General features: G+C 34.2%; 2 protein-coding genes across 4 annotated transcripts; one reads left to right on the plus strand and one right to left on the minus strand.

Moving 5' to 3' along the window:
- Nucleotides 1–3,432: 3,432 nt before the first annotated feature.
- LOC116174679 lies at nt 3,433–17,634 on the minus strand. 2 transcript variants are annotated; one of them, XM_031492626.1, is made up of 16 exons: nt 16,973–17,634; nt 16,631–16,926; nt 16,284–16,583; nt 12,683–12,856; nt 12,319–12,492; nt 12,134–12,270; nt 11,440–11,587; nt 11,266–11,310; nt 6,724–6,978; nt 6,480–6,672; nt 6,251–6,434; nt 5,915–6,203; nt 4,178–4,337; nt 3,923–4,125; nt 3,743–3,877; nt 3,433–3,697 (listed from the first exon to the last, which is right to left on the minus strand). In XM_031492626.1, exons 1-16 carry the CDS (start codon nt 17,547–17,549, stop codon nt 3,470–3,472), a joined length of 3,498 nt encoding a protein of 1,165 aa, XP_031348486.1. In that variant the 5' UTR covers nt 17,550–17,634; the 3' UTR covers nt 3,433–3,469. The 2 variants fall into 2 exon arrangements, with proteins under 2 accessions (XP_031348486.1, XP_031348487.1); XM_031492627.1 differs by lacking the exon at nt 11,266–11,310 and having other exon boundaries at nt 16,973–17,633.
- Nucleotides 17,635–24,682: 7,048 nt separating this feature from the next.
- LOC116174697 (KRR1 small subunit processome component homolog) lies at nt 24,683–26,054 on the plus strand. Of its 2 annotated transcripts, XM_031492657.1 has the most exons (3): nt 24,683–25,047; nt 25,141–25,578; nt 25,635–26,054. In XM_031492657.1, exons 1-3 carry the CDS (start codon nt 24,799–24,801, stop codon nt 25,878–25,880), a joined length of 933 nt encoding a protein of 310 aa, XP_031348517.1. In that variant the 5' UTR covers nt 24,683–24,798; the 3' UTR covers nt 25,881–26,054. The 2 variants fall into 2 exon arrangements, with proteins under 2 accessions (XP_031348517.1, XP_031348516.1); XM_031492656.1 differs by having other exon boundaries at nt 24,685–25,578.
- Nucleotides 26,055–26,447: the final 393 nt, after the last annotated feature.

Raw genomic sequence — 26,447 nt, forward strand, 5'->3', positions numbered from 1 at the left:
TTTTTCGCTATGGTGCTTACTTTTCGAAAAAAATGGAAATTAAAAAAAATTACCAAATAAACTTTGTAATTTAAAATTTCTCAAAAACTAAGAAACTCACTAGGAAACTGTAATGGACTTTTTGTAGTTTTAGGTAGATTTCTTCCACTTATTGTAATGGTACCAGTACATTTACTAGGTCTATAGGTTTATATAGGGTGCCCATTATGTAGGAATATTATATATCTCGGTAAATATCGAATGTATATACAACATTTTTCTATATGAAATTTTAACATTTTATTTATTCAGTTGTTTTGAATTCAGAAAACAACTGACTAACGAAAAACAATTGAATTTTTTTACATGGCAGTGCACCTTTTCATTGGACTCATTTGATAAGAATTTTTTCTCTTTCCGAAGATACCTAACACGTTGGTACCCTTATTCAAGAAAATTTTTCAAAAAAAGGTATTATAATTAGATCAATAACATTAATTGAGATACCCTACATCAAAATAAAACAAATGAACATGTACGTTTCTTATTAAACCTTGAAGACAAAACGAAAGTAGCAGTAAAATGGTTAATTTTCATTTCATTTCAAACTTGAAATAAAAATTAATATCTTCTGCGCGGGTTCTAACGTGTTAAGTCATTGAAAAGAGAAAAAAAATTTCTATCAAATGAGCCTAATGAAAGTGTGCATTGCTATTTAAAAAAATTCAATTGTTTTTCGTTATTCATTTGTTTTCTGAAATAAAAACAGTGGAATGCTGCCTTATTATGGGAAATAAAATCTCAAAGGAAATTTCATATAGAAAAACTTTGTCGATATTTACCGAGATATATCACTTCCAAGAAACACTCTAACTTTCGTAATTATGAACCGATTTCGACCAAACTTTAAGACCCAGTTGCACAATATCAGTTTAAGCTTCAGTTTTAGTAAAATTGTGCGATAAAGGATTTGATTCGCTAATATTTCCAAAGTTGGCCAATCATGTTTCTGAAATCTGTTAGTGAAACTAATCTGGTTTAAACTGACATTGTCAACCGGGTCTAAGGGTTAGTGTAACTCTTAAATATCTCGGTCAAGTTCGTGAATCAGCCAATTCCGCCATATTGGAACAAAATGGCGAACCCTTTTATAGAAATCTACCTACACCTGATCGGTTGCACGTGCATCTATAAAAATCACGTCATTATCATTACCTTTGATCTGTAACAAGCATGTTGATAAAACCAAGTTGGGAGGTAAGTACCTAGATTAGATAGAAAGTGTCAAAAATGCCAACTTGCACTCGAAAAATGCCTACTGAGAAATGCACTGTACTGGCTAATTGTGATTGGTTTGACTCTTATTGGATTCGTGATTCAGATTTAACAGTGAGACCTCTGGTGGCAGCACATTGTAATTATTATAGATGGTATAAGATCGCCATTTTGTTTATTTACAATGGCCAAAAGTAATCAATATTGTAATTTTTTGACTGTAAAAGTAAAAAAGATTTAATTTGCAATCAATGCAAAGGATAGTTTAAAACGTCCATTTTATCACATTACTTTCAAGAATTTTAAATGTGATCAGTGTAATTATGAAACCAGCAATAAGGACAAGTTAAAGAATCATCGTAGGAGTAGGGGATATATAGGTAGGTACATCATTCTTTGACACACTTCGCTTTGAATAACTTTCTATCACTGCTATCAGTGTAATTTAAAAAAAAAGTAAAAAAAATCAAAAGTGAACAGTGTAAGTAATTGCGCTACTCACGGTAAGTATAACTTCAAGCGTTGAAGACAATAAAGATGTTAAGTGCACTCTGTGCTATTAGGTTAAAAAAACTGTAAAACGGCTAAAACAAATAGAGTCCAAAGGTGTTACCAAGATATCACCTTATTATTATTATTATTACTCATTTGTTTCAGCAGTTTTAAAATAGGACAGAATAAAACATAAGCATAAGATGAGAGGGGAGGCCCCCCCCCCCATTTGGCTACGGCCCTGATGTTAGTGTTTAGGTGTACTGTGAGCACCATGGCATTTTTTGCACCGGGAAGTTTTACACTCTTTTGATTTGTGGCCTACTCTTAAGCAGTTATGGCATAAATGCCTTTCTTTAACCGTAAGGAGTCGCGGAAACGTAACCATTCTTCGTATTTTCCCGAGAATGATGCCAAATTAATAGGGGGCCAACCGTCTCTTCCGTCTCTCGGAAAAAAATCCTCATACAAATCATCATGGTCAGCATCGAATCTGCTTTCCAAAAATGATTCAAAAGAATCAATAAGCCCTATCGCAAACTTCAAATTGTTTCTGAACCTTATTCTTACAACTGTAAGAATCTGGCTCGTCTAAGTAATTTTGTAAAATGGTAAATTGTTTGTTTAAATATAAGAGTTTGTTTTTTAATCGCTGCAAATCTTCAATTAGATTTGTGCTTGGCTACTGAAAATTGTTCTTTTTTATTCGGCATGGTAAAGACAGGTAGGTAAGTGTGATAAGGAAATAATGTAAAAAAAGGAAATGATCTGACCTTAATGTTGATGCGTATTCGTTGACACTACTGCTAGTGATGAAGTAAACTCTTGCAACTTCCTAATCCTTGTGAAGAAGAAGCCTCGAATTCATCGTATGTTGGATAGAAGTTCTGGTGATATTGACAAGAGGAAGAAATGTTTTTGTTTGCTAGTATCTTCGTAATGGTCTGGCGTGACTGCAATACCTGGACGGCTATCTTGAAGCGAGGAATTAAACAATATACGAGCAAGAACGAGAACAATCAATATACTCATTACAACTGTAATCAGTAGTGTTTTGCTGGTTCAAAACGATGTTTATTATTCGACAATTGCAAATACAATAATTATTGTATTTGTAATTGGCGAATATTATTATTATATTCTTTTATTTTACAATCGCTTTCCACAATACGAAATAAAATAAAACTGCACAAGGCAAGGGAAAACCAACAAAATTGTTATGTTACGATATACAGTGTTGCATTAAAAAAGTTTGGATCAAATTTCGGAAACCGTGGTCCAAAAAATTATTTCTATTACGCCACTGGATTCTACGTAAAAATATCTACCTAGAATGGGCAGTTTTCACCTTTTTTTCTATCTTACATGGGTAGTAACGATAACATCCCAAACAGTCAAACTTTTCGTTTTCACCCTGTATCTCAAAAAACGATCGACTGTTTGTGGTATCAAGTTTCACCAAAAAGTGGTACAGGGTCGCGAAAATCGCGAGTTAAAAACAACTGAAATACTCCGTAGTCTCAACCAAAATAGGACATACCTACAGTACAGTGATAATATAAGAACCATCATCTACGAAGTAGCAAATCCCTTATCTGTTACACAACGTCCTGATAAAAGAAAAGAAGCTAAGCTTTTGAAAAACTAAGGGATCACTATTATAGGTATCTACACAAAAAAATAAAATTACGCAAATTATTTTTTAATTATAACTGTTCACCGTTCACTGTAAATTACCTCCTCGCAGAATTTTGCAAGGAGGAATATAAGTGAAATCAGGCATATTTTGCCAATAAAATACGACGTCTTCTTTTCCAAACGACTTAAGCCAATTTTTAGGGCCAATTGACAATGCCAAATACTGAAATTGTTGGCGATGTTTCTGATAGAACTTCTTCAAAGATTCGAACAAATCTTTAAGCTCGGTATCTTCACTTATAATATGTCGAATCTAAAATAGGGAAACTTTATCTTGTGACACAGAAAAATTGCGTACATTGAGTTCAAATGTGTTTCGTAATACGGAAATGGTGAATAGAATGTTTTGACAAACTTTCGGATCTTCTTTGAGTTTACTATAGAAAATCTGAAGTAGAAGCTTGCACAGAGATTTTAAGGTAGAATTTTTCTCCTAAAATGGCGAATTTAGTTTTCAAAAAGACATGCGACTATTTACCTTATGTCTATATTCTTGACTCTTTGGAAGAGGGATCATTAAATGATTATGTATGTATTTAACTTCGTCATCATAGAAGCTTGTTCCCTCACCTATGGTCGGTATTGAACTCTTTGGAACCATGTACAAAATTGTGCTGAGAGCGTCTTCTAATATTCTCATAGTTTCTGGCGAATGTGGAAGACTTTCGTTCAAAATTCTTCCTACAAATTTGCATTAATACCCTATTTCGAAAAAATGGCAAATTTAACTTACCCAATATTTCAGTAGAGATCACATTCAAAACATTTAGTTTTGTATTGTCTGGTAAATATTGATAAAGGCAATAATATATTTCGTGCCGATCGGAAGATGAGTAATTTTTGCTTTTTAATATATTGCAGTCATTTTTTGATAAAGATACAACAGGGTGAGTCTAAAAATAGTATATTTTATTATTCACATTTCAAGTTCATCTTATGTTGTGCATTTGGTGTACTGGTATATACAGTGTGTTTTGTCGTCTCTTGTAAGACAAAAAATTTTGGAATGTAATTTTGAGCTTCTATGGATCAGCCCTGCTTGATTGGAAACTAATTCATGACATAATTTTAGTTTCAAAAAATCAAGGGCGCCTATGAAAGTTTTTTGCATACCGTGCATAAGTGCTCTTTGAGGACGAGATATGCACAAAGGTTATTTAGAAAAGTTGTTCAGAATGAAAAACTGACTAAAACAGAAACAGAATTTCAATGTCCTAGGCCCACTTTGATTTTTTTGTTTTTATTGTAAATTGAGGATGTCATCAAAGTATGCCTAGGGCCCAAAATTTTTGTACTAAACATGTCCAGTAGTTAAAAAATGATTGAATTAACCACGCCTACCGTTTTGGTCAATCCAATCATTTTTAACTACCGGACGCGTTTAGTACCCTTTTGAATCCACTGAAGAAGGACAGCGATAGGGGTCCGAAATATCTGGTCTACTGAACGAAGCTCTCTTTCTTTCTACCAACTTTCAGTTATTATTTTTTGTGGAACGTTCCCTTGACAATGTGCATGAATTTGGGAAGTATACACTTTTTAATATCCCCATAAAAGTAATATAAATGACGTTTTATCCAAGCAAACGCAGCACAATACAACCTCAAATTGTTCCAATGATACCTACTGCTGTGTAATCCAAAACATTAGGGACAGTGTCCGTTCATAATCACAAATAATATTAAAAAATTCTGATTACTGGACAATTCTCAAGCTTTAAACTTAATTTAACCTTAATTAATTAGATCTAGTTATCTTTAATGCATTGATAGTTTGTTGTTTTGAGTAGTGCAAGTATTATTTTACTATATACATTAAATAAAGAAGAAAAGAAATAAAACCATATGCAATTAGAGAGAATAAAATAAGAACCAAGATTTTATGCAATCTGTCTTTGGTTAAATTCGAGATTAAGTTAGGTCGATAAAAATCTTTTGTCACATAAGAAACCAGGATTTCACACTTGTTAACCTATCAATATCAAGAGCAAAGATGACCTAAACACAAATCTCAAGAATGCCCGATAATCATATCTCAGTTCCCAAAATCGCAATCAATAAAATCGCTTTAGTTCAGGAAAGAATCACGTGACCTTCAGTGAATTTTTAGTTTAGACAACAACCACGATTACCTTTGGTGACATTAGTTCAGGCAATAACCTTCGTTAGTTTTGACAACAAGCACTATGACCTTCAATGACATTAGTTCAGGCAAGAACCTAGTTAGTTTTGACAACAACCACGATCAAATTGAGTTTAGACAACCACGACTACCCACGCTTTCCCAAGCTCTGCCCAAAACCCACCAAACTTGGCTGCAATGGCCAACCAATATAATTTTTATTTTGTTCCCTGAATACGTTCGTTTTTACAAATGATGTGAACGTCTCAAATTATTTCGCTTTAAGAAGGTTGTGAACAAAATAATCACAACATTCGCATACCATGAGATAAAACAAGGAAATACTCACATAACAAAAATTATAATGTACAAGGCAAGCCACGTATTGACCTGCAACTGTTTGGTAATTCTTCTTTATATAAGATTCTTTGATAAATGTTTCGACATTTTGTGAAACAATATCTTTTGCGTCGGCTAAAAGACTCATAAATATAAAGTAATTGCCATCCATTAACCGCAACTGTTCTTCATTAATGAGTCTCATTATGATCTTAGAACAAATGAACCTTATATAAGCATTTGTGTCATTTAAACACTCAAACAGGAAAGGAACTAGAGGATCATAGTACTGAAAATGACTAAAAACATTATTAGAAGAAGCACCGGTAAGAGGTGATCTACTTACGTAGAACAAATATCATAAAGAGCATATACAAGTTGCAGTTTTGAGTACTCTTCGATTAATTTTGTAGACAAAATGTACTCCAAGTTTTGGACGCACACTTCACTTAATTGTGTATTGATAAAACAGGCCTTTATATACAACAACAAACATGTATTCCAGATTTCCGAATGGGTTTTTAGATAATCTAAAATAAAGGTTTTCGTCAAAGTTCAGAAACATACCAATTTACCTGTAAATTCCTTTGTATGTTCAGCAGCAGTCGCAATTTTTCTCAGTACGCTGAAAGCGTTGTCGCTTAACTTTACCTTGCGCAAAATAATCAAATCTCCCAAATATGCAACATCCCTAAGTAAGTATGTGTGATGTTGCAAGCTACAACCATACACTTCGTTCAGCTTTGTTACTAAGGTCTCTTCAAATTGCTTGAAATTCGTATTTTGAAATTTATAGCGGGTAACTTTTTAAATACTTACTGTACAACCCAATCTATCCCAAGCAACATCTTCATTAATTAAGTCTGAATACACAGCGAGAAGGGTGATTGCGTAATTCACACAAACAATAGGGAACACTTGTTCAAAAAATGCCTGGGATGTAAGGTAATGCATTTGACGATAATTGTCCAATTCCGATTGGGTGCAGTCGCAACGTCTCTTTGTTTGCATTATTTTTGTCAATGCACATAATACAAAACATAGATCTGTAGGGGATATATTTAAGTGATTACCCTAAAAAATTAAAAGTTTATCATTAAGACTGCATTAGGTACCAAATTTGAGAAATGTTCAAGCTAAACAACACTACATAGCAAATAGGGAAAATATTACTTATCCACAATAAGGATCAAGCTTATTTAAGATTCTTCTTCAATGATTGAATAAAATGATAACATAAAGTTATTTTCAAACTAAATACGTTATTTTGATAATATGTTACTAAAATTAATAAGAATAGACAGTTTAAACTACATAGTAGAAAGACCATTCTGTAATACTACCGCTTATAAATGAGCAATTAAAAGTGTAGCTGGAAGTTAGAATTTATAATATGGCAGTTTCCGAAACAGCTATGCTTTGGTTTATATTGTTTTTTGAATCTAAATATGTTAACAAACATTGATGCAGTTGTTTTTTTCACAGAAAGCATCTTGTGGTTGCCACTTTTCCCCATATCATTGTACTGTATTGTACAAAACCAATGTTATTGCTATTCTTATGTTTAGGAATTTGTGCTTGCTTGATGCAATAGTTTATACCTACTACTCCTCTACTTGTCCACATCCCAACACCAAATCAGGAAGATAAAATTAATCACATGCGATCCCATCACCTGATTATAACTGAAATTGAGACCAGGAACTTAAAAAAATAGTTTTCCAAAAACAAGGACTTGATCGATTTCCGGTTTTAAGTGTAGCTCGGGCTATCATCACCAAAAATCCCCAAATAAAACTAAAAATTGGGCGTAAAATGTTCTTTGGACCTTCCTCTTGAACATATACAGAAACCCCATATGTGGGGATGGGGGGCAACAGGCCGCCATTTTGGATTTTAGGCCACTTTTGTCAGTTTTTCCTCAATATCTCGGAAACTATCAACCTTTTCATAACCACGCACATTCAGAAAATGAAAGCTCATTAAATTTCCTACAAAAAATGTACAAAAAGTTTTAACCATTTGGGAGGTGTACAGGATGAATAAAAATTAAGGAGCACTGATGCTGGAGCCGTTATTTTGGTCATATAAAAAAAAGTTAAACTAATAAAAATTGAATGATTAAATATTTGCCACAATTTGGCGATTTTCAATTTCTTTTCTGACGTCATAGTTTCAGAAGGGTATGTCATCGTTTTTAAATTTTTTTCGCCAATGTTAGATAGTATTTTGTTTTCTCTTTACGTCCATGCAAAAAAATCCGAATCTGAATCCGTTGGATTTTTTCTTGTGGGGTCACTTTAAAAGTGTGGTTTATATTAACAAATTTTAGTAAATTAAAATTATTAAATATTGTAATTAATGAAATAATTTGCTTTTCTTTTAAGTACACACATGCGAGAGAAAACAATAAACAAAATACTATCTCACATCGCCGAAAAAAATTTAGGGTGCCATTTAAAATTCTTTGCCATGACATCACATTCTGAAACTATGACGTCAGAAAAAAATTGAAAACCGTTAGGTTGTGGCAAATATGTAGTCATTCAACTTTTATTAACAACTTTTTATTCACCCTATACAGGGTGGGCGCCATTAGTGTGTGGGTGGAAGATTGTGGGTTTATTAACGCGCATACTTAAAATTCATTGCGGGGGAATGTTGAAAGGACCTTAGGGCTACAACCTAAAAATATTTTCACCGAAATTGCAATTGTTATACAGGGAGATTTATATCACAGTTGCATTTTTTTTAATGGAACCCCCTGTATATTATTACATATTTGGATTCCTTGGTCAATTTTAGTGTGACTTTATGTATTAAACATATCTAAAATGAGTCGTATAGCCGCAATTTGTCGTTTTGTCAAAAAGTAGATGCCCAGTAAAAATTGAATATCGCAGTTACCATAAAACTTAGAAGGCCGTGACTTTGCAGTGGTACTAATCATGAAATGTATTAACATACGCCAAACGACTAAAGTTAAAATTCTTTTGTGTTAAAAGAAATCACTCCGTCAATTATCAAAATTTCAATCAAAGGTAACTTGATCTTTTTAAATGGAACTACCAAGTTTTTTTATCGCATTAAATGTAGGATTTTATTACCTTTTTAACAATATAAGCATGTCCATATTTATCTTTTACATATTTTTTGTAATTCAACAATTTATACAACAAATACAGGGTGATTCCTATAGTACCTGCCACCGTTTGGGAGCGTGTAGGTGGTGCGTAGGGGAGTATTTTGATATAGGACACTTGGGGTCGGAAATCTAAAATAAGGGTGCCAGAGCCAAATTTACCTTCTGGAATTTCGCGCCTGTAGGTAGGCAACCCAACCGGCCGGCGGTGCACACGGAGCGATCTCAGGCGGCGATGTGTGGCTGACACTTGATCAGAATTTTGTTTAAACCCACGAAATCCCGTCTGCAACGACGCGTATCAAGTGAATAAACACTATGGCAATAGTATAATAATAGTTGGCTAGATGTAGGAAGTGCATTGAGAACAACGGTGGCCACGTTGAACACTTGTAAACGTTATTGCTTTTGACTGTCGTTTTCCCTCCTTCCCTCCCATGTCGCTTCCTCGCGCTAACTCGCTCTGCATCGCTCCGCGCGAAACGTCGGTCGGTTGGGTTGCCTACATACAGGCGTGAAATTCCAGAAGATAAATTTGGTTCTGGCGCCCTTATTTTAGATTTCCGACCCCAAGTGTCCTATATCAAAATACTCCCCTAGGCACCCCCTATACGCTCCCAAACGGTGGCAGGTACTATAGGAATCACCCTGTATATTTTTTTTTTCTGAATAATTGGCCATAGGCAAGTCCCACTCTGATAAATCGTAGCGACCTTGATTTTAAAGTTAAGAAATACATTTAATCAATAACGTCAATCTGGTATTTACAAAAAAATAAGTTTCCAAATGTCAAAGTGTCATAACTATTTTTTTTCAAAGGCAACTACCATTATTTTATTTCTCTATTCGATAGTCTTTTATGTTCCGATTGTTATAAGGGATGTCCCCGTAGTTTTTAGGTTACTCGATACTTTTCACATTAATCAATTACATGTTTATAAACCGGTGTAGACCGTGTACCGTGATAATAAAAAACAAAAGAATGTCAGAAAAAATGCAAGTGTCACAAATAAGCAAGTGTACTCCCTATTTCGTAGTAAAATAAGATTAATTAAAAAGGCGAATTTCGAAAAAGATGAACTAGTCTTTTTAAATAATCTTATTTTACTACGAAATAAAGAGTACACTTGCAGCAAATCATAAATTCTTTGGTTTTTTATTATCACCGCCTACTCCTGTTTATAAACATGTAATTAATTAATGTGTAACTATTTTTGGGAAAAGATTGGCACAGGACAGAGCACACAAAAGACTATGAAATAGAGAAACTTTACTATTTTTTTGTGAACACCCTGTATCACTAAATGCAACTTTCTCATTAACAAAGTGTTGCCTTTTATTCAGATTCACATTATTGATTTTAAAGTTAAGGAATACCTTTAAAATCCCCTACGATTTATCAAAGTAGGGGTGGCTTATAGCATTGTTTAATTTTTAAACAATGTTTATAGAGAATTATTCGAAAAAAATTAATAATTTGGCAACATTGACAAAAAACCAAATAGTGAATAGGTTTCCATGCAGAGGCTAAAAAATGACATCGAATCAGCTAAAAATATATAGGGTGTTCCATTAAAAAAAATCCGCTGTGTATTGACACCGTAAAAATTGGACACCCTGTACATTCAACGATAATTTCTGTAGATACGCAACCATCTATAGTTGACATTCGCCCAAAAGATTTTTTGAAATTTTTTACCAGGTATGAGCTAGGAAAGACCTACGCACTGTTGCAGCACCCTGTATAAGTGGTTATGAAGAAGTTGATGGTTTTCGAGAAACCCAAAAAGTGGCATAAAATCCAAAATGGCGTCCTGTTGCGCACCCTCCACATACGGGATTTTCGGATGTGTTCAAAAGGAAGGTCCAAAGAACATGCTTGACTAATTTCAAAACTAGAAGTTTTTTTATTTTTATTTAACATAGATTGACTGGGCTAGTGAGAATATTTGGAACGTCCTGCATAATTATGGGGTTATACAGTCATCCTTAGAGAAGTTTAATGAACAATAATTAAGAACATTAAAATGCCACTACAACCAGATTATTTAGTTTCGGACATACGTAAAAGAGCCGTGCCTCAGTCGGTAGTCTACATTATAGATTAGTAGTAATTAAGTTGACGAAGAGAGATAGCCAACTTTATGTTATCATTAAATTCAAAGTTGACTCTGTACTAAATTTTGCGTCTTCTAGAAAATTTGTATACATTAACCCACATTTCGTTTATGTGGTCTTCTTTGTTGCATTGGTCGGGTGCCACTCTACAAAGAAGAATCTTTTAATATATAAAACTGATAAATAAGACAACAAATTTCTAAATAATTTATGTAAAATATGATTCAGATGTGAAAGCAGGACCTAAAATACATTACTTCTTAGGTAATACTCACAATTAACCAATCTTCTAAAATTTCCTCCAACAAATGACAATTATCGTAAGGTATAAAGTTTAACATAACGCATAACAGCTTTAATGCGGGTGTTCTCGACTGCCCCTCGTGAATTTTATATTCCATTAAAATCCTGATTGTATTTTGGCTGCAAGATTTAACAAAGCATGCACACAGTAATTTTAGTATTTAGTGAAACGAGACAATTGGTTAAATGTAGTTGTAAATCCTCATCAATTGCAATGGAGAATTTATGTAACCAGCGTTAGGAGTCAAAACTGGCAAAAAACCAACATTATTTAACTGCATTCATTATAAGAAGGTAGTAGATGGCGCTGCGTTTGAAGATAAACACACACAGGAAAAATATAAAACGACACCAAATTATTGTCAAGTAGAAATATTCAGCACTGCGAACAGAAATAAACCTTTGACAATAACAGCTAATGACACTGTGGCAGTTTAGTTGGCAACATAAACTACTCCCTTACAAAATTCACCAGTCGTTTTATGTTTCACTGACTCGTGTTTTAACCAATCACAGTGAAGGTCAAAGCTTCCCTATGCTTTCTACCGCTACCTTCTTAAAATGAATACAGTATAGTATGACAGTAGTTGACAAAAGTCGTACAGTGACTCATTTAATTAATTTTCTCGTTTCCTCAATAACCTCCCTATCTTTGTGCATACCTACCTCAGTAGTTGCAAAGAATGAAACCTCTCAAAAATAGACAGCACGTCAAAATTATGAGATACCAAATAATTAACGATATTCCATACAAAACTGTGGTCACTTACAGTAATATTCGAAAAAATTTGTGCGTGTAATTCCTTTAAATTAGCATTTACTTTACAAAGGACAAAATGTTTATAACGTACCTTCGCAAATAGTGTGGATGTTGCCATGGAATGGAACATTTGTTTTACAAATATACTTAAGATATACAATACTACATTATTATCACAGGAATGGTACTCAAGTAGACGTTTAAAATAAATTATGCACGGCTTTAGATCATACGGAGATCCATTTAGGCAGATGTTTCTTAATCTCTGAAAAAGACCTTTTTCTCAAATTACGAAAACCAATTATAGATTACAAAGTCAGATTCTGCTTGAAGAAATAAGAAGTTTACACGATCAACTAACAACTAAAAAAATTATAAGAGAATGTGGTGGTTTATTAATACTTGATTATTAGTTGATAGTATAAATACAACGTAAATTAACACCTTTTACTTACATTCAAACCTTTTATTGTAACCAAATCTCGTCTTATAATGAACAAATTGCAGATAAGTTGAATGTAATAAACGTTCACATTCTTTTTGTTCCAATTTTGATCAATATGATTGTATAAAACGTCTTGTATAGAGTCTTTATTTACATCTCCATAATTATCGGAAGCCATTAATTTCTAAAAAAAAAGAACATGCATGTAGAACTCCGGATATATCATCACCATTTTGTCATCAAACCTTAAAATAATAAAATTTGGGTAAGTAATGCAATTAGTTGTTGGCTGTAATAATTGATCTGTCTGGGCTCGGGGAGTGTGTCGGATCAAATGCCCCGCTAAACCTATTCGTAATAAAAAATACTACTCAATACAGTATGTATTTTTTTTCTGGCCCATATAAAAAAATAAAGTTGATGATGATATCTCCGAAACGAAACATTGTATTGAAAATCTGTCAATGCGATCTTGTAGAGCTCATAAAGTGATAATGAGAAAGTGATTTTTTTTATTTTTTTTGTCTGTACGCAATCGCATCTTTTCTGCAATTTAACCATCGTGGTATGTTCTATGGTTTCCAAAGATACTCATGATAGATAGATTGTACATTAATAGAATCAGGAAAATGAACGCAAAAAAATTGACGTTAAAATATACAGTGTTGCATTTAAAAAATACAAACTTTGGGTCAAATCTCAGAAAAAGTGGCCCAACATTTTTTTCTACTACGCCACTGGATTCTACATAAAAATATCTATAATAGGCAGATTTTACCTTTTTCAAACATGGATAGTAAGATGTGATAACATCTCAAAAAGTTAAGCTTTTCGTTTTCGCCCTGTATCTCAGAAACAAACGTAGTTAAAGATTCTCTTTGTAGTATTAAAAGTTTCACAAAAAAGTGGCATATGGTCGCGAAAACCGCACGGCTCTATCTTTAAAAACAGTTGAGATACACTGCAGTGTCAACCAAAATAGGACACACTGTAGGTACTATTTGTTTGTTTTTTTGTGGAAATTATACGACTAAGTAAATATCTCGCAAAAACGATTTTTCTTTTCATGTTTCTTTCAATTGTTACACATGGATTTCAGGAAAACTAGTTAAAGCAACAAATTTCCTGTAAAATAATGTGCAGAGTGCAACCGAATTTTTCATATCAAATTATATTTACTAGTTATGGCACATAATTTTTATTTGTGTTAATTGAAATCATAGTTGACACTAATAAAAAGACCTCACCTCAACGATTCAAACGATATACTATTTATAGCTATTTATTTCAGTACAAGTAACCTGTTGCAAAATGCAAATAAATAAATAAATAAAAGTGGACATATATGGGCATAATGTAAAAAAAAAGTGCAGAGGGATTATCTACGAAGAAGTTTATTTTACTTGAATTTGTTATCTCAGTGGCTATTTTTCCTTTTAGAATTGTTTTTAATTGCGTATTTTTTTTGGTTTATAGTTTATCGCTTTTGTAAATTATTTATTTAAATTTGTGTATTAAATTGTAAAACGTAAAATTGCGTGTTAAAATCTAGGGACATCTGGTCGGGGGCGATTAGAAATTTTGTTAACGAATGCGTTCTTATTGACGTTAGAAGAGATAGATTGTAAGCAAAATAATGGAGCAAGTTCGCCTAGTTACTTACTTGGTAAATGCAGACAATAAAGAACATAATAGTTTTTATTAAAATTTCACATAAAAAAAGCATCATAAGGTTTCTCAGGGTATCACAGAACTCCAAGACAAGGTCGCGGAGCTATTTTTGTGAAAATTTCATAGAAATAAATAAACCGCTCGCTCGAAATTCTGGAGCGTTAAACGGTTTCCGTCACAAAACACAGAGTTTATACCAATGCCGAGCGAGCCGAAAGCGAGATCGGCATAAATCAACCGCTCGCCCGAAATTATGAAGCGTGTTATATGGTTCCGTTCCCAAAACACAAGTTTTTACCAATAAATAAAACGCTCGCTCGAAATTCTGCAGCATTAAACGGTTTCGGTCACAAAACACAGACTTTATACCAATTATAAATCAACCGCTCACCCGAAATTATGAAGCGTGCTATACGGTTTACCAACGGCCTAACACACACTACGCTTTTTCAATCATACATCTAACCTAATAAAAAATGGCGATCTTTGCTAAAACGTAATCTATCTAAAGTAGTGATTCATTACGATTATATTCCACCCGAAATACTTGTTATAAACAAAGAGAACTGAGAAGAACCTGAAATAACGATAGAGTGATAAGTTTTTTCAAATTAACATCGCAATTGCTCGTGAAATTGGCTATTGTAAGTATAATAAGTATGTCCATAATTGTTACTGCCATCAAAAAAGTACTATAGGACGTTATATGCCCTTTTTGGGTCAAACTTAAATTAATGGTAAAATCAAAATTTGAAAATTTTACATTGACAATTTCAGAATGACTCTAGATTTCCTTAGATAAAAGATATACAGAAAAGTTTCATTATGATTGTTGAATAATCTGCACGGGATCAGGTAAAAAAGTTAATGCACCTAATCTCATTGTTTTTAGTGGAACACCCTGTATATTTTATTTTAAAGGCAAATTAAATTCTCTTCGCCATATTTTGCAGTAAAGAAATTTTAAAAAAATTCAATATTGGTTGAAAAAGATTTTTCAAAAAATAAAAAAATTCAAAATTTTGGTGTTGATATTTTTTGAAATCACTTGAACTTTTTTTAAATTTTTTTAATTCTTTTTTTAAATCTTTTTGAATTTTTTTTACATTTTATTGAATCATTTGTATACTTTTAAACCATCACTAGTGTGTTATATTTTTAAATCTTTTTGTATTAAAATATACAGTGTTCTATTTTAAAAATGAGGTTAGGTCCCATAATGTTTTTGGACGAGCCCATATACTAATTTGAAAAACAGAGGATTATTCAGCAAGTACTTTTGTAATAATATTATTGTCACATTTTTTAAGCTTATGTAATTTAGTTTTAGACCACGACAAGTAACTGGACGAGTAAATATATCATTCACGTCCGTTTTCTTGTTAAGTATTAAGCGTAAGCAATACACGAGATAGTTGTTTTTTATATCACAGAATAGGACCTCCAGTTTATATGGTAACGAATAAATAGTATGTGTTCATCAGAATATTAAATTGTCATGGTACGTTATAATAATAATAATAATAATATATTTATTGTTCAACAGAAAAAAACGTTTTCCAAACACAGGACAACAACAAATTAATAGGAATAGAGTACACAATAACATAAACAAAATGAAAAAGAAATTCTAAAGTTATGACAAAAATACAGTAATAATAATAATACTTGATTTTAATCCGTGCGATTAGTTAGCCAGGGTAGACCTGAGTTCTAACAAGGTCCACTTGTAGCAACATGCTGGCAAGCAACCAAAATGGGATAAGCATTTACCTTGTTTTTTTATGGTACTTTCAGTTTGGTAAAGCAAAAGGAAATCTCTTTCTCTTACAACTTACACCCAACCTTGGTGTAAACGAGGTGAGGAGAATAAAACAGTGCAAACAAAAGAAATTTGTATAATACAACTTTACTATAGAATTCTTATCCCTAAAACTTACTCGTAAAACACGCCGCCCTAAAGAGTCCTCCGAAAATTCAGCAACCACCTTCAATGCATTTTCTCTAGTTGCTTCATTTTTATCGGCAAATAGCATTATAACATTATACAACAGCACTTCCGCTTTAACGACTCGTTTAGAAATGGTCTCGTATTCTGGAGGATGTCTGAGTATGGGTATAACCAAATTTAGCAGGTTTAATTTAAATTCGTCCTTATTACAGAGCAACGTTTCCACAAAAAAAGTTTGGAAAACTTGATTAACATCCGAGGGTAGCTGCTGCAAGACTTTGGCTATATCCTGAAATAAATTGGGTATTATTTTGTATACATATACCACCCACTTACATCAAAATTATCATACTCTCTGGATAAAGATATAGTTTTTAGAGCATCTGTGATTAAGGAAAAAGTTCTCGACTGAAATAACTCAAAAGTTTCTTTTAAAAACTGTTGGACATTGTTCAAATGGGCCGTTTTCACACTTCTGCTACGGTCCCTAACAGACGAGGATTTGAGGCACGACATCAAGCACAACAGGATCGGAAATAACTTTCGGTCATTATTTTTTTGCTGCTGGAGCTGTTCTGCAAGCACTTTCAAACTTACAAATGCTAAATATCCGAGATTCTCAAAGGAAATATCTACAAATTTAATCTAAAAACCACACAAATACTAATCGATACATACCAACATCAAATGTTTTAAACGTTTCATTACAACAATATGTATACGAATGGAGAACGGCAATAGTCGCTATGACAGTCTCCTCTGGAATGCACGTGTTCATTAACATAGTCTTAAAGTCGTCCATCAAAAATATAATGCTATTACACGTTAAATCTTGGGAGCGGTTGAATTCGCCCAGCATTTCTAGTATTTTTAAATATGTCACCTTATAGAAGTGCTGTTTTTGGGTCATCGGTATTACATTAAGCAAAACAAAAATATTCGCCACGTACAACGCATTTTGCATGGTCACGTCTTCTTGTTCCAACACAAAGTACACAAGTGTGCTTATATACTTCGGATCTAAATCGTTCCATACTTCGGGCTGTGAGACATTCTTCATGTCTCTCAGTTTAAAGACTGACTTTTTTAGAAACTTTGTGAGATCCAGTGGCAGATGGTTCCGATATACTTCTTCATCTTCTAATGAAATTGAAATTGTAGGTATCACTTCGCGAATTTTACACCAAAGGTGCTCCACATAATTTGAAGATGTTAATGTCCCTTCTAGATCGTTTATTAATTCCACGAAATTCATTTTGGGCAAAGTTGCGTTCGAAACATTTTTAAACTACATAAACAAACACTGATTTATAGCTGTTGTGTGAAGTTGGCAACGGAAAATTAGCAACGAATGTAGTATCATTATACAGCGGCACATACACTATACAGGGTGTAGCACCTAATCCTGAGGCCCTCTGATCATAATTCGTTTACCATAAAAGATACCGAAAAAAGTCTTAAGAGCAAAATTGTACATAATTACCGTCGCCATGTTTCTAAAATCTTTGCTCAGCAGGGGCGTGCTGTATTCCAGTGGCATATCAAACTTGTAGTTTTTTAAATGGAAACCTCATATTTTATGACTGATTTGGAACGTACTTGAAAAGTATTTATTATTTAAGTAACATGTTATACCCTAACTTTAACGATTTCGCTGTTCCAACCCTTTTTCGTCAAAATTTTACAATTTTTCGAAATTTTTTTTAGAGAAACTAAATCGCGCAGGCGACTAATTTTTTAATTGAGGCACAGGTTAAGACCTCTTCCACAGTCACATAATTCGTTTAGGTACTTTAAATAAAATTTTTGATTGGCTTTCGCCAAATGTCATGTTTTTTAAAAATTTCAAATGGCACTCCCCTAAACAAATTGTACCTCTGAGAAGCAAAAACTACAAATTTTCCACTGATATAAACAAAACCGCACATTCCACAAGAAAATTTCAGAGAAAAACCAAGTCGAAACGTCAAATTGTTCTTTTCCGAGCCCAAGTGTGCCATGATGAAACAAAAGTTGCCAGCGCGATTTAGTCTCTCTAAAAAAGAACTTCGAAAAACTTCCCAATTTTGACAAAAAAGATTATAACAGGGAAATCGTGAAAGTTAGGGGTATAACATGTTAGATAAGTCCTTTTCAAGTACTTTCCAAATCAGTAATAAAATATGGGGTGTTGCATTAAAAAAAATGCAAGTTTGATACGCCACTGGAATACAGCACGCCCCTGGTGATCGAAAATATTTTAGAAACATGCCGTGCCAGCGGTAATTGCGTACAATTTTGCTCTAAGACTTTTTCGGTATCTTTTATAGTAAAGAAATTATGATCAGGGGGAGTCTTAAATGCTGCACCCTGTACATATAGACAAACGCGTACTATTTTAATTAATACCATTTAATATCTAAAAGACAGGGCCGCACCGTGCAGAGATTACAAAAGCAATCGTTGCACGTGTTTGTACTATTTTGAGTTTAGAAAGGCCCTTCGCAAAACCAGGGCCGCGATCTCTATACAGGGAGATTCGCGTAACCGGTTCGTTAAAAGTTTTTAAACTTGTAGTTGAAATAGAAACTTGGATTAAAATTTGGTTAAAAACCATAATCGACCATTGCGAATTGAAAGACAATAATTTCGAAATGGTGACGCTTCAGTAAAGTAGGCGCCATCTTGTTTTTTATTAAAATGAAACAGGCTAGATTCTATTACTTTCTAACGTCTTGAAAAAGTTTTCAGAACTGCTGCCATTTTTCAAAATTAGCAATAAGAAAATGTCAAAGACTTCAGTATTTCAAATTGCAACCATTACTTCAGATCCCAGAAATGAATGTAGATTTGCATTTTAAGGCCCTTTTTTATTGACATTATATGCGCCTATATCCGGTAGTCTCGAGAGAAAAGCTATATTGTCTCTGAATATCACGAAATTATGGACTTAAAAATTCAGCACTGAACGAGAGTGCTAAAATAGTATATTACGTAACGAGTGTTGAAAACGAAATTTTTCAAACGAGATGTGATCTGTGATACTGTATCGTCTGTATCCTCGTCAATGGTAATAACCAACTGTATTTCCTCCTCGCAGAAGGCACCCTCCGTCTCGTCGTCTTTTAAATCAACTAATCTAGTAACAGGCGGCCGTCGCCTTATAACTTTACTTATACGAAAGACGTCTTGGCTCCAATTGGATTGGTAACCTATTTCAAAGTGATACTTGCTTTTGGCTATCCGTAAGTGTATAATTATCATTACGCCCTGTATATTTAATTTCAAATATACCGACACACACAATTCAATTTGGTATCATCGAAACAAAATGGCCGACGTGTTAACCTATTGGCACCGGTACAAAAACGCCCATCACAAATACCCTGTATATAACCCTCATTACACCTTGTATATTTAAAATTCAAATCCCCGCAAAAATTCAAATTTACCATATTATAACAAATTTCAAATGTTAGCGGGTTATCATGACATACGGAGACGCCAGAACAAAATGACCGACCAATTAGGACCTCTGATCTAAATAAAAATAGACGCCACCGAAACATTGGCACCGTAACACCATTTCACCATGTATACTTTCGCAATTCCCTATACATTTATTTTCGAATTTACCACTACGACACCACTATTTCATGAGTCAGTCACTAGATGCCGAGCTACATAGATGCTAATTACAGAAAACTATATTAGCGATTCTAGTAACGCCAACAAATCCCCCCACTAGGCGGAGCCACAATTGGAATTCAAATCACCCGCACAAATTCAAATTTACCGCGACAAAATTGCCGACATCCGGAAATTTAAAAATTCAAATCTCGCGCGTGTGTGGCGTCATAAAAAGAAGAGAGGAGATGACCGGGCTATTACTACAGTACAGTGAGAACGAACTTTTAAATACTGAAGAAACATGCTACAAAAACAGCGCTATGTTTCCTATAAATACAAAAAAACATTGATGGTAAAATAAACAATATTAAAAATCCCTTGTTCTCAATAAGTGTAAAAAGTAAAGAATATTTAGAAACACAATAAATAAAATAAATAAAAGTTATCTTTTATAAAATACTACTCACAGCGACATCTGCATAACATGTAATATGTGTACCAAATTTGGTACCAATCAGTTCAGCTGTCTAGCCGAAATTGAGAGTACAGACCTACGAGTACAGTACAGACAGATCGACATCATCGAGATTTTGTTTGATTCGGATTCCTGGTCCTGGTAAAAATGAGTTCTGTCGGGCTCGTAAAAGGGCGGTGGGCGGTTCGTAGTCTGCCAAAGGTTGCCATTATTCGTCCCCGCCTTTTTCCCGAAACGCGAGTACTACAATTCAGCTGTAACGAGTGGAGTCAAAGCCCATTAGGTCTGACATCTGTTATGGTTCAAATGAAGCATAACGTCAATTTTTATCTGTATAGTGTATCTAATAAACATTGTTACAGACAGGGGTTCCATTTCACCTTACCGTGGGGGGGGGGGGGGGGGTAGGGCGGGCAGCGCTAAGCGATGCAGGCCTATGGTATATTTAATATTACATGAAAGTTTTGACCACGAGTGTATGTACTATGTACCTTACTATACCTAGGTTCATTTACATAGGCATTTGTTATGCTAAACATGATACGGTTCATGCGGCATATACATTACATTTTTACTATAAGTACCTGCGTATTTTGATTCTTTTTTCGAATTATTGCGGGGGGAAGGGGGGACCACCCTCTCCTGTCCCCCTCAAATGGCGCCCCTACTTACAGATGTCAACGTGAAAACTATGATGATGGTGCTGTTGGATATATGGAAGCGAAAAGAGAGAAAAATGTGTACACAGTAAGGTCACGGATATGCCCAACATTGAGTTGGAAGTAAACCATTTTCTGAATTACAATTACAGTTTTATAGGTAGGTATATCGATGGATTTTCGTCGATAACTGATTGAAAGTAAAAGTAAATTATGTACTTACATTAAAATGGTCTTCACAACAATATTATAAGCAGGACGTCAAAGGGACACTCTTGATACCACATCGGAGTTATAACCACACTTTTTTCGTATATTCCCTGTCGAGACGTTTATAAACAACTTATTAGGTTCACGATCTATTATTACACCCCGGCACAATACAATATTACTTATTCCAGGCTTTTTTCCTGCACTGGATTAATTGTAAGCAACACTACAGCTAGCGCCAACATTCGTAGTGACGTCACAGCTACGTGGAGGTTTTTCGGAACTAACCTTGGTCTTTCGGGGCCTTTTCAAACACCGTTCATTTTAAAATCGTGTTTGATCATCACAACCATTGCTCTTGACAAGCAAATTAGTAACAATAATGCAAATGTAATAACATTGCAAATGTTTATACTTTCACGAGTGTTTTCGTAGAATAGGTACAAAATTACGATGATTCGTTCAAACCGCGTCGTATCAGGTGACGATCGTACCGTACTCGACCGTGATCGGTATAGCCGAAGGAAATTCGCGGATACTGTCGATATGGTGCTTAGTTATAGATCGTCTCACGTAAAAAAGGAATCGGGAGAAAGTAGTGTAACCTCCCACTAAGTTTATTGTTCATCTCAATGTCGCTGTGCTTTGAATAAAGATAGGTATAAAACTGGTAATTATTCGGGCCGTTGGAACCACCCTCTAGACTCCCAATGAATGAGCGAAGTGTTTATAACATATATATAAGAGAAGTTATAACCGCATAGAATGTCAACTGTATAAATACAGTTGACCATTCAAATTATAAACATCTATGCGGTTATAAACACTTCGCTCATTCATTGGGAGTCTAGAGGGTGGTTCCAACGGCCCCAATAATTACCAGTTTTATACCTATCTTTATTCAAAGCACAGCGACATTGAGATGAACAATAAACTTAGTGGGAGGTTACACTACTTTCTCCCGATTCCTTTTTTACGTGAGACGATCTATAATTTCATTATTCCATCTATTCTCGCACATCTCCTTTGATAGTGTTACGATCAGAGATGTCCTGGTAACGGAACGCATCCGGCACTGGTTTTACAGAAAAAAATACAAATACAACCTACATTTTACGCGCCAACAAGACAAAGAAAATATTCCCCCTGTTGCACTTGTCGTTCTGATAACAACTGATTTAAAGACTTACCCAGATTCCTGGAAAATGGAAAATTTGCCCGATAGGTATTCTCGCACGATCAGGGTGTTATGCACAGGTGCACCATCCTGTTGAAACCAACAATTTCCAACTTTTGTTTTGTGTACCCCAGGGTGTACCCCTATATCGTTGTACTTGTATTCGTCATAAACAATTTGTAAATCAGCATATATAGGTACAATGATGAAAGCGCATTTTTCGTAATACAGATCAGTATTTTAGATCTCAGATCCCAACCAGCCAGTCAGACAACCAGCCATAACGAATATACTAGCGTATTTTTTAGCGCATTTTTGAAAAAAATACGCTATTATATTCGTTATGGCTGGCTGGCCGGCTGTCCCGGTGAGATCTCAGCAACTACAAAAGCTAGAGACTTCAAATTTTCACTAAAAGCTTTCTGCTATAGTGTAGATGTGCAGGCTCTAGTCTATTTTGAGTTAGGTTACTCATGAGATCGATAATTTAAGAAAATAATTCCGATATGGTTTTAGGAGGTGGTATAATTTTACCGTTAGATAGCGCTACCAGTATAAAAACTTATTATTTACTTTGTGATTTGTTTTACAAAATGAAGACGTACCCTCAATTGAAATTAAATAAAATTAATTATTTAACGCAGCCAAAATTACTCGTGAGATGGATAATTTTAAACTTCGCTAATAAAACACTGATCTGTATTACCAAAAATGCGCTTTAATCATGCATATGCTGATTTACAACTTGTTTCAAAAATGCGCTAAAAGTGCTACTCAATACAGTATGTACTTTATTTACGAGCCATACCTATAAAAAATGAAGTTCATAATGATTTTTCCCATTGAGACAGTGTTTTTTGTATCTGTGTAAAAAAAATTACAAAAAAAAAATAAAAACGAAATCGGTAAATTTTTATGGCATCTTCGCAAATAGGAATTTTCTGGTTTTGAGCATGATACTAGCTCTTTAATTGCGCATCTTTTTTCTAATTTGACCATGGGCGTATCTGCTATGGTTGTCGTTTCCAATGTGTCCGATGGTTGCAAGGATTGCGAAGGCAGAATACAAATTCAAACAATTGGAAAGAAAATTAAAAAAGAAAGACCCACGCAACTGTAACAATAGGGTCGATACCATGGGCGTAGCCAAGGGGGGGTTTTCGGGGTGTTTTGCATTAATCTGGTAGTACTCTAACCGAAAGGTTAATTGCAAAAAAAAATTTACAAACATACAAATTTCAAAAAATCCAGAATTTTAAAGATAAAGAATGACCAAACAAAGCGATAGGTAAATAGTGTTTTGCATTACCTTGTCTTTATTGTGAATAAGCGATACAAAATTACAGATTAAGAAAGCCACAAAAAAGCGCAGGACATATTCCAAATATTTCAAAAAATCCAAAATCTAAATCCTGAAGACAACAAAGGTTTAAAAAGGGAGATAAACATTACAAACAAAAAACAGCAAAATAACCAAGGTCAAAAAATTCACCAATATTAAAAACAAATTCTAATAGACTTACCAAAATTAGCAATAGGTGGAACAGAAAAAAATAGGAACACTACAAAAACTAAAAGAAAAATATGGAAGCTACAAACAAAAAGATGGACTACAGAAGCTACACAACCTAGTACATTCAAAGCAGAGCTACAAGGGTACATGAAGTGCCGTATTTAGAGACATCACAGAAAAAGGTACTGGAGCTACATGAATTGCACCACATGCAAGAACTAGAACTGCTAATTCAGAAGGAAGAATTGTAGGGTTTTCAAGAGCTGGAGTTAGTTAGGAGAATACATTGCACCAACTACACAAACAAACAAAAAACTAGAAAAGCAGCAGCTGCTACAATAGCTACAGTACAAACTGTACTCACATAAAAACTAAAGGAACCCTTGAAGCTGCTGAAGAGCTACATAAATTACAGGAGCTACAGAGGCAACAGAAGTTAGGGGTTACATTAAGGGCAAAAGAACAGGAGCAACAGAAGCCACATGGGCTGCCTCAACTACAGCCCCTATGGTTATTCCAAAAAGTATACAGAAATTACGGAAGCTACATATACGGTGATTATTGCAACGATGGAGACTACAGAATCAAAAGGGCGATCGTAATCTAGAACATAATTGACGTACATTTTTTAGATATTAATTAAAATAAGTGTTTTGTCTCCTACACGGCTAGGCTATACCCGAGGCTATACCAGACATAGTGTATGTGCCGCTCTATAATGATAGTGTATTCGTTGCCTCAGCTCTGATTTTTGAGGGTATGAATTTTCGCGAATTGTGAGGTTAGGTATGTATTGTTTTTTGTAAGTGAAGTCTCAGCAAGATTCAAAAAGTGTGCTAATTTCAAACCCAAATTATAAATATGACCGAATCTGATGTCGAATTAGAAAAACCGTCCCATACGGCACCACTTGAAAATGCTTGGCAAATGAAACTACCCAAATTTAAAGCGGAACACAACCCACATGGACTACTGGAAGAAAGTTCATTTGCCACCCTATTTCCACAATATAGAGAGCAGTACTTACGACAAATCTGGCCGCTTGTTGAAAAAACACTAGGCGAACATTTCATTAAAGCCGAATTGGACGTAGTCGAAGGCAGTATGACGGTAAGGACGACACGAAAGACTTGGGATCCGTATATCATTATTAAAGCCAGGGATATGATTAAATTAATGTCCCGTAGTGTTCCGTTTGAGCAGGCCAAACGAGTCCTTGAAGACGACGTTGGTTGCGATATTATCAAAATTGGTAAAATAACGACAAACAAGGATAAATTTATTAAGCGCAGACTGCGTTTAATCGGTCCTAACGGCTGTACATTAAAGTCAATTGAACTTCTAACAAACTGCTATGTCTTGGTCCAGGGGCAGACGGTTTCTGCTTTGGGACCGTATAAAGGTCTGCAACAAGTTAGAAAGATCGTTGAAGACACTATGAAGAACGTACATCCCATATACAACATTAAAGCGTTAATGATCAAAAGAGAACTGGCCAAAGATCCGAAGTTAAAGAATGAAAATTGGGAGCGGTTTTTACCTAAATTTGTCAATCAAAATATCAGCAAGCGTAAACAGCCGAAGAAGAAACGAGAAAAAGGACCGTATACACCGTTTCCGCCTCGTCAAATGGAAAGCAAGGTAAAAATGGTACTAATTGAATTAAACGTTTATTTAACAGAATTATTTCATTGTAGATTGATAAAATGCTGGAAAGTGGTGAATATTTCTTGAGCGCCCAACAGAGAAGAATAAAGCAACAGAAGGCAATGACTGAGAAGCAAATGATTGCTACGAAACTTAGGGAAGAGAAAAGAAATCAAGCTTTTGTACCTCCTAAGGAACAGTCTACGACCAAAGCTTCTGCATCCGATACAAGCGTAAATTTAGAAAAATTAAAAGCTAAAATTAAGAAGGCTCAGAAAGGGAAGCTGAATTTTTAAGTGTGCTAGATTCGCAACTAAAATTGTTTATGTTATTGTTATGATAACAATTTTGTGTATATACCTATTTTTCTAAAACCTATGTAACACTGGTAACACACTACTACACTTCATTTGTGTACCCATAGCGCAAATATTTGTAAATTTTGAAAAAATAAAAATTAATAAAATGCATTATTTTTTATGATGACACAAAGTCCTATATTTGTTAACAGAAAACCCCTAGAACAATCGGTACTAATAAAAAAGAATAAATTAGAATAAAAAATTTCATAAAAAGTCAAGGCCCCCAAACAAGTAAATTTAAAAAAGTGTCAATTTTGAGAAGAGGAATTATGGTATCACAGTATATCCACTTGCTAGTATACCAATTTACAAAGCATGTCTGATGCATGTACATAACACATCGAAAACGTATACACTGTGTCCATTTTTCGAGTGCCACTATGGGAATCTCGCTTATCTTAAGAGATAGAAACTTGATTAAATTAGGGCATAGTTGCGAATTTTCGTGCTGAATAATAATCTAAAAAGAAATTTATAATATCTTCAATAGTTTTGAAAATA

The sequence above is a fragment of the Photinus pyralis genome, unplaced genomic scaffold, assembly GCF_008802855.1.
Source record: "Photinus pyralis isolate 1611_PpyrPB1 unplaced genomic scaffold, Ppyr1.3 Ppyr1.4_LG6, whole genome shotgun sequence".
Lineage (NCBI taxonomy): Eukaryota > Metazoa > Arthropoda > Insecta > Coleoptera > Lampyridae > Photinus > Photinus pyralis.